The sequence below is a fragment of the Hypomesus transpacificus genome, unplaced genomic scaffold, assembly GCF_021917145.1.
Source record: "Hypomesus transpacificus isolate Combined female unplaced genomic scaffold, fHypTra1 scaffold_194, whole genome shotgun sequence".
NCBI classification, from domain to species: Eukaryota; Metazoa; Chordata; class Actinopteri; order Osmeriformes; family Osmeridae; genus Hypomesus; species Hypomesus transpacificus.
Genome location: NW_025813739.1, coordinates 222865 through 232477, shown reverse-complemented (window position 1 = coordinate 232477; position 9613 = coordinate 222865). Strand labels below are relative to the sequence as shown.

The 9613-nt window shown below is 48.5% G+C and overlaps 1 protein-coding gene across 1 annotated transcript; it reads left to right on the top strand.

Annotated features, from left to right (window-relative positions):
- Nucleotides 1-454: 454 nt before the first annotated feature.
- On the top strand, nt 455-6924 carry adra1ab (adrenoceptor alpha 1Ab). The gene is given in 6 exon segments (XM_047052033.1): nt 455-464; nt 609-653; nt 3669-4694; nt 4696-4817; nt 6383-6577; nt 6665-6924. Coding segments are annotated over 4 exon segments (1371 nt in total). The 5' UTR covers nt 455-464; nt 609-653; nt 3669-3900.
- Nucleotides 6925-9613: the final 2689 nt, after the last annotated feature.

Genomic DNA, 9613 nt, shown 5'->3' with positions numbered 1-9613 from the left:
GTGCCGTGTGTGTTCCGTTACTGCTCATCTGGGAAACGTGCAAAAAATAGATAGCTGTCTGAACACCATTTGTGTGTTTGTTCCGCAAATCAATCACTACAGTAATAACTTTCAGTCAATTATCCTGAATGGTCGTGGCAAGGAAAAGGGAAATTGCTGAGTGTAGGCAAACTCTATTTTCCGACAATCTGTTTCTCAAAGTGTTTGTTACCAGATGCCAAAAAAAAGGGTACTCTAGTCCAAACAAAAAAACTGTCACTGCAAATGCAGATAATCCTGTCATCTAGTCATACAACCATTTAGTGTGTTGGCCAATGCGTCATTCTATTGATTGGGGACATCATGGGAATGGCGATGATGATGATGAAGATGACAATACGTTATGTGTAGATTAACCTCTACCGAACCTCTTAACTACACTGCAGGGGTAAAACAGAAAGGGGGGGCGTTTTCTCGAATATCAGGTGAGTGTGTCCCAGTTCAAGCCTTATTCAAGAGGACATCACTGACATCACTGAACTATAGTTTCACCAGGAGCTCAACTGGCACGTATGTAATAACAATAATTCATATTTATTTACATGCTAATACATCTTTTTCGTTAATAGCCTATTGATAAATGTCGTCATCGACCCGTTGAGGAGAGAAAAAAGGTAAGAATTGTATTTATTTTGTTGTAGACAAACGATTATTTAGACTAACAACACCTACTCCCTTTATTGGTCTGTCGGGAGGTTTATTTTAGTCGAGTTTGGTTGACTGAATGTATGGAATGTGTCGAACAGTTACTTACTTTAAGAAATCACTTACGCCTTGAGTTTCCACAATGTTATTGTATTCAAGGCGGTTTATCCCAAATGAACACTCGATCACAGATTTGTTTTAAACCACGTTTTCATTGCGTAATGTTTCATAAATTAAACATTGTCTCATTTGATGGCGTCCCAGAGGTTTTATCTTGGTTAATAAGTCCCTTATTGATGAACACCCGTTTCTATTAAATGTTTGCATGTTCATATTGCTGGTCTTGATAACGTGAACGTTGTTATCAAAATGGTCAGTTTAGCTCCAGTTTAATCGTTCCACCTTTCATCCCCAGAAACTAAGTGAGGCAGAACAATGGACAGTCAGCAAAGGAATGATACAGCAGATTGAAAAACCACCAAGTCTTTTCAAAGAGCGACGCAGCATCTGAAGCTTAAAGTGGAAATCCACACTGCCGATTTGCAGTTTTTTTCTTCTTCACATGAGTAACGTTCATTTATCATGTCTGTCCTTGGCTACGAAAAAAAACAACGGACAAAAGTATGTCCCAATAGTATATGAGGTTGATTTCTATTGCTGCAGAAAGAGGACATCTGGGAGATTAGTTCCTTTGAACATTGTAGATATACTTTCAAACTGAGCTTTCAGACTAAGCTTTCTTTGTTCTGATACACAACTGAGAACTGATTCTCCTTGTGCTGTTCCAGTCTGGGTAGCTTTGGTGAACCATAACTACATAATCTATGTTGAGACTGATTAAGGCGTGTGGTCGGTTGTTATGCTCATCTGAGGCAGAGGGCTTGAAATCCCTCTTAACAAAGACCAGCGATAATTAGGATTCTAATCTCACAGATATGGCTTGCTGACATTCTACACGCTGACTGTTATGAATCACACATTCTTCTAATGCAATAATGTCATTGCCAGACTATGTGAGTGTTGTGACATGTGTGGAACTACTTTCTAATTAGATTTGTGTTCATATGATTGAAGAACCAAGGGGAACGATCCTGCCTTGTCAATGCCGACCACCTGTTGAGTACTAGCATTAGACGTGAAGAACAGTATACTAAGTGCTAAACATCTGGCAGCTTAAACGTGAATTATTATTATTATTATGCATGATTATTAGCATTATTCTCATGAAAGTATCCCATCTTAATGGGTAATTGTCCAGATTGGATCAAACCGTCAAACTCCCAAATTCTGCTTTTCTCTGTTGATTTAGGCTTTCCCCCTGCTTGCCTGCAGGACTTATATGAAAGGTTGTTGGGTGACTGTTAGAGATGAAAGAAAAGAGGGCTGTTTCGAAGTAAAGAGAGGTAGAAGGGATAACAGAGCGAGAAAGAGATTGAGGTAATAGAAAGAAGAGGAGGGAGGAAAAGTGACAGATGAAGGGAGAGGGGAACCAAGTCTGACAGAAAATGGATAAAAGACTTCAAATTAGGATGTCGTGAAGAAGGTCGTCTGTGTCAGCCGTGGTGTGTGACGTTATCGACTGCACATTGTTATTCGATTGCAAGGCACATGCCATCATAACAGTGAGGAATTGCATTCCATATTTTTCTGGAGTCAGGCTTCCACTGCAGCCAGTAGATAAGTTTCCTTTGCACAAGCTGGGATTTAAATATGTCTCACAACAGTGACTAAATGCTTGGCAAACTAATATAGTATAACAACTACAGACTGAAATATCTCCAGTGTTTCAGAGCTGTCGTCTTATCAATCCTCATTCAGGCTGATGTCTGAATTTTCTGCGTCCAAAGACTATAGTATAGCATAGTACAGTACCATGTGAAGCTTAAACAGTTTTAGATTCCTAGCAAGTACCCCTTATCTACACCCCCTCTGGACATCATAACCAAATCCCAACACTGAGCATTTATACAAAGTAGAGATTCCATTATTCCATCATCTCACCACAGACTAACAGTGTCTTCATTCATGTGACCAGGACAGGAATTCTGCTCTGCTACGGCCCTATCACCAATCATTTCCATACTACTCTACATTTATCTCGTCCTGTGACAACCCAAATCTCCAACACGTAGGAGCCGGGAGTGCTACTGAGTGGAATTATCTGTCCTCTGCCCTTCACAACTCTTATACACTTCCCTCTCTTCAATTCCTGGCCTGTCATCTAACCGGTAGAGTTGTAGCCCGGCTTGCAGACGTAGCCCGTTAAAGAATCCCAGCACGTGCTCTTTCCTGGATTTATGCCATGACGCCCGTGTGAAAATCAGCTTTTTTGTTTTCGTATATTTTATTTATTTCTTTAGGGGTGCGCTTTACTTAGCCGCTCATGATTTACTTCCTGGCGACGGGTGGTTCTGTGCCAGTGCTCGTGGGGCCTGATATAATAAGTTATAGATCTGGAAGGAAAACAAACTGGCAGAGAGAGAGAGAGGGAGAGAGAGACAGAGAGAGAGAGAGAGAGAGAGAGAGAGGGAGGGAGAGAGAGAGAGAGAGAGAGAGAGAGAGAGAGAGAGAGAGAGAGAGAGAGAGAGAGAGAGAGAGAGAGAGAGAGAGAGGGAGACAGAGAGAGAGGGACCGTGGAGGTGGCTCTGATGACAAGGGAACAGAGAGAAGGGTGTTCACTGAACCAAGCCCGGGTTAGCAATCCCTCCTGTTGATGTGAAGAACATTCCGGCACAGCTGTTATCTGGTAGAAGACAGGATATGAAGATGTGCGCGTGATTGTAGTTAGATTGTTTTATGTTTTCCCACAGATGTTTTTTGGCAGACGGGAGGATTTTGTAGAAAGACCTCGGTTTTCTATTCAAGTGTCTTTTGTAATCACGAAGTGCATGCGCAGTGTTTTTCATCTGAGAGATCTGAGCCTTGGAACGTGACTGTCTGTTTGAGCCCGTCTCTTCAACCTCCATCTGAATTCTTCTCCTCAGGCCCGTGGATCCTTCTCTCCGGTCGTACCTTCGACAACATTCCTCCGTCGGTGACATCATGACATCAGCTCTCGGGTGCACGCTCCTGCTGTGGGAGGTCTGGGGTTGATGAGCATGGAGGGTAACCTTGCCGTGTTCTGAGTTTCCAAGACACAAAGTGGCCACACAGCATCCATGCTGAACCAGAAGACAGCTTAACGCACCGACCGAGCCTTTCCAGAACCCTCCGACAATGGTTCCTCGGGGAGAGAACGCAAGCTCCGCCTCCGACAGCTGCCCCAACTGCAGCTCCGCCTCCGTCTTCTCCGAGATCCATGTTGCCAAGGCGATCACCCTGGGGCTGGTGCTGGGGGTGTTTGTGGTGTTCGGCGTCCTGGGTAACATCCTAGTCATCCTGTCGGTGGTGTGTCACAGCCACCTGCGCTCAGTCACGCACTACTTCATCGCTAACCTGGCGGCCGCCGACCTCCTCCTCAGCTCCGCGGTGCTGCCCTTCTCCGCCGCGTCGGAGGCGCTGGGCCGCTGGGTGTTCGGCCGGCCCTTCTGCGGCGTCTGGGCTGCCCTGGACGTGCTCTGCTGCACCGCCTCCATCCTCAGCCTGTGCGTCATCTCCGTGGACCGCTGCCTGGCCGTCAGCTACCCGCTGCACTACCGCTCCATGTCCACCAGGGGGCGAGGCCTGGCCGCCGTGGCGGCCCTGTGGGGGCTGTCCGCCGCCATATCCGTGGGGCCGCTCTTCGGATGGAAGGAACCGGATCCCGAGGATGAGACGGTGTGTCGGATCACGGAGGAACCCGGCTACGCCCTGTTCTCCGCCCTGGGCTCCTTCTACATCCCGCTGGCCGTCATCCTGGTCATGTACTGCCGGGTGTACGTGGTGGCCCGGCGGCAGACCCGGGCGCTGAGGGAGGGCGGGAAGAAGGAGGGGATGCAGGCGGAGGGGGTGGCGCTCAGGGTCCACCGGGGGAAGGCGTCGCGGGAGGAGGAGGGGCAGGAGGAGGAGGGGGGGGGCCGGGGGGCGTCGGTGGGCGTCCTCCCTGGTGAAGCTGCTGAGATTCTCGCGGGAGAAGAAGGCGGCCAAGACGCTGGGTATCGTGGTGGGGTGCTTTGTCCTCTGCTGGTTGCCCTTCTTCCTGGTTCTACCCATCGGTGGGTATCCCACAATGCATCATTCATCATACCTACGGAAGTGTGGCTTGTGGTTAGGCAAGGCTTGAAGGGAAGGGAGTGCGAGCAACTAGACTGAGAGTAGACCTTCTAACGTGTAGCTCAAAGTTTAAACAAGTTCAAACTTTCTGCTTAGTTACAGCGTGTCTATCTTTCATGGCTCTACAGGATTGATTGGCGATGTGTTGTTTTTGGGTCAGTTTCTTTTCTTAATAGAAGATTCTCTATCCGAGTGTCTAAAAATATACCCCTGCCCCTCAACTCCACTGAAGCCTTAAATGTAAATCACATCTTCTGAGCTGAGGCAAAATCGAATAGAAATGAGAGTATTGATGGAAAGGCAGAGAGGAGGGAAGTCTCCGGGTTCCATTTGCAACCTATTTGCTTAAGTTATTCTGCCACAGTGAACAATGTTAGAGGCCACAGATTTAGGAAAGAATTCTTCATGAAATACCATCGACTGGTTTCGGTTTCAAAACGACCTCAGGAACGAAGAAAACAATAGGGCATCACACTGATCACGCTTCTGTACGAGAAGTACCGGGTCTTAGAATCGTAAGCGATCATGTCGTATTTTGGAATGGGACGATTGATGTAACGGATTCTGGGTCACCGAGGTCGCGAGCTCTGGGCCGTGAGGGTCCCTCCCCAGTCCCCACGTCTGAGGAAGTGATTAATGGTCGAGAGGGACAATGGTTACAGAGGCAGAATGGTTGCGGAGACTGTAATTTCCTTGATGAAGGATGAGACTAATCTGAAATGCAAGTTATGGAGATGAAGGTCAAACTCATCGTCTGCAGATTAGCGTTGATTAGTCTCCGCATCGTGTGTGGTTCTGTACTTTGTTCCAGGGGGTGTAAATGCGGCCATTCATGAAATTAGGCTCCAGGGAAGGACTGGATTCCTTTCTTTGGCACGTTCTAGGTGATTTCAAATATGTCTGTAATATACTTTAGCTAGTCTATACACCAGGAAATGTATATTCACACACACACACACACACAAACACGTACACCCAATGCTATTAACTATGTAGTGTGTTTTTTCTTCTTCTATGGTACACCAGCAATTCAATTACTGGAAACAAAACAAAGCATTGGTAGGAATAACAGGATAATGCTCCAGGAGAAAATGGAATGAGCCAAACCACGACTCATTCTTTGATTCTAAAAACCCATTACAGACAGCAAACATACAGGGCTTGATGGGCGGTTACTTTAGCCTTGACGGTCCACCACTCCTCATGACTGGCATCAAAGCAACAGGAGAACAATATTAAACAGCATCCAGTCATACAGACATTCAGAACACGCTGTAAAACATACTGAGTGCCTTGAAATTCAGATGTTTGTGCTCAGTTCTTTCACATTGTTTTTTGTTTATGAAACCTTGAAATAGTTTAATGCAGTTTTCAGGACTGGCATTTAAACTACGCACAGCCAGGCACACACAAATCAATGTATTTTGCTTTGAAAGATTTAGGATGCCCTAGAAGTGGTGTAACTGCGTGTGTGTGTGTGTGTATGTGTGTGTATGTGTGTATCCAGGCTCTATCTTCCCAGACTACAGACCGTCTGACACCATCTTTAAGATCACCTTCTGGCTGGGTTACCTCAACAGCTGTATCAACCCCATAATATACCCCTGCTTCAGCCAGGAGTTCAAGAAGGCCTTCCAAAACGTTCTCCGCGGTCGCTGCCTCCGCAGAGCGGGCGGGGGCCCCTCCCACACCTCCAGCCCCAGCCCCCTGACCCTCCACCGGTCCCCTCCTCCACCCTCCCCCAGCCCCTCTGCCTCCTCCACCCCCCAGCCCGGTGCTCCCTCCCCAGCCTGCCTGCCCTGCTGTTGGAGGGCCCCCTCCGGCTCCTCTGGTTCCTCCGGTTCCTCTGCCCAGCCTCGTTCCCAAAGCGCCCGCGTCCACAGCAAGAGCCTACTGAAGGCGTGGTGCTTCGCGGCGGGGGAACGTTCCGGTTCTTCCCCGGAGAACCCACGCCCAGACCCATCTGTGTCCGGGGCTCAAACCAAGGTTCACCTGCTGTCACTGGGAGGCGAGGCGGAGGCGGGGTCCAACACGGACGTATGGCTCTGACATTTCACAATAAAGGTCCCCGACGTTTTACGAGCGGGGAAACGAGAGTGAAATTGACGTCCCTAACCTAGAGGGAGCGTCTCAGACTGGGTGATTACATTGCGGCTGGACAGGAGGAATGAGGGGCTCGAGTTTCGGGGGGAACATTGCATTACGTGAGGTTGTATTCTGTCTCAATGGGAAACTCAACAACAGTGACTCATGGTTTTCTAACCCCGGTCACGTAAACGACAAAGTAAAATCCTGAATGTTTGTTTTCTGAGATCGCTACACAAACCAGCCCTCAGCTTGTGAGGCAACGATATTTATGACAAGCCGTCTTTAAGGGACTAGGAGTTGTGCAGTGTGTTTGTTAATCAATGTATGTGCTCGCTGTCAGACTGGCAAACGTGTTGTGTACGTGACAGAGGTCTTTCTGTGCTCTGTGGGAACAGGTTTCACCTGGTGAACATCCAGAGACACACCAAACTCCCTGCTTCATCAAACCGTGCTACGGTGCTCGATGGTGGATTGTGTGAAAGTGTGCTTTGCAAGGTGACAGGTTTTAACATTTACAACTGGTGGACGTCACATTTGCTTACTGTAATTTTGCAAGCTCTGGGAGTCAGGTGGCTGAGCGGTTAGGGAATCTGGCTAGTAATCAGAAGGTTGCCGGTTCGATTCCTGGCCGTGCCAAAATGAAGTTGTGTCCTTGGGCAAGTCACTTCACCCTACTTGCCTCGGGGGGAATGTCCCTGTACTTACTGTAAGTCGTTCTGGATAAGAGTGTCTGCTAAATGTAAATGTAAGCTGTATAGGATGTTGTGGGGGGGATTCTGGAATCAAAGATCGCTATGAAACTTTTAAATGTCTCATCTGTCGTTACAATATGTAGCCCTCATCATCCACTTTTGGCTCATCCTCCATTGGTGAAAGTGAACTAATCTCCTTTACGAGTTGATATTAGCTAATTACTGATTGGTCTAGTTAAGAAATCGTGAGTCTTTTCATTACTAAACCAGTGCAGTCATGAACATGTTCAGTCAGTTACTTTCTTAGTAGTTGCTTGTAGAGAACAGTGTCCAGCAGATGGAAGATTTTACCTAGCAGGCCTTTGGCTATGCCACCTCCTTGTGTCAGAAAAGAGAATTACACACAAACTTTCTTGTGTCCATCGTGTTCCAGCCGTCCCCGACCCGAGGAAGATTATTAGCTCAAGTTCTCAGTCAATAGAACATAAAAAAGTAAGATATACTTATATCGTTGCAATGTTTCTTGCTGCAAGTCTGCAGGCTTCAGAAATCGTGTTCATTATGTTACTTTCTGTGTCGATGCTCTTTTCTGGGTGTGAAATTTGAAAAGAACGACAACAAAAAAACAAACAATCAAACAAGACTCGGAGCCTCGATTATTTTTCATGTTTAATCCTTTGAAATCATTTGTTTTTACATCACCGTCCATGGGGCCGGACACTTCACAGACAGGAAGCAGCCCGAGAGCCCCACAGCCATCAAGACAAACACAATCACACAGTTTTCACTTTCACGATAGGGCGGGCAGGGTGCAGGGTGCGGGGTGTTAAGGAGAGCACGGGGGTGGGGCGCGGGGGTGGGGAGGGGGGGTGGGGTTAAACAGCGTAAGCAACCTCAGATCTACAAGCTCCTCTCTCCTCCCTCGGCGGTTTGCTTACATCACATACAGTATTAGCGCGGCATAGTAAAAAACACCTAGGGTGACAGAGCGCAAAAGGAATGTGTGTGTGTGTGCTCGCGTGTGTGTGTGTGTGGACGCGGAGGGGACGCTGCCGTGGCGACAGCCACGACGGCCGGTGGTTAACGTGGAGGAGTGGGTGAATACTTCAGGCACGGCTAGCTTCCCCAGACAGGGGTGGGGGGGGTGGGGATGGAATGGCGCTCTGGAGCCCTTGGAGGATTCTATAAACACCTGAAGCCCGCGGAACCTTCTGGATGATGTCACTTAGAGCCAATGGGCTCTGGGTCTGACTGTGACATCTAGCCCAACAGTCTTTTCCTACATATACAGTACCAGTCAAAAGTTTAGACACATGGGAAAATATTTCCAAACATTTGACTGGTACTATATGAAATACTGATATCAATACCAATTGGTATATACCAATATCAATCTATATATATCTACCGAGGCTGTTACAGGGTGATATCCCCTTGTTCCAGAGAAGCAGAGCAGGGTAAGGGTGTGTTGGATAGACTCACTGCAGCCATTCCAGACGTAAGACTGTTGTTCTAATAGCACCGGGTCTGGAGTGGTTGCCACGGGCAACTTCCGATCTGACACAGGGTTGCCATGACAAACAAAATAAGTGAGCCCAGTGTGACACAAGGGCCCCGTAGTCGTGACAACAGACGGCAACAGTGGAAAAGCCAGAGAAGGAGTGAGGAGGAGGGGGGGGGGGGAGGGAGGGAGGGGAGGAGGGTGGGGAGGAGGGGAGGAGGAGGGGAGGAGGGTGGGGAGGAGGGAGGGAGGGAGGGGAGGAGGGAGGGGAGGGTGGGGAGGAGGGTGGGAGGGAGGGGAGGGAGGGGGAGGGTGGGGAGGAGGGTGGGGAGGAGGGAGGGAGGGGAGGAGGGAGGGGAGGAGGGTGGGGAGGAGGGGAGGGGAGGGGAGGGGAGGGGAGGGGAGGGGAGGGGAGGGAGGGGAGGGAGGGAGGGGAGGAGGGAGGGAGGGGAGGAGG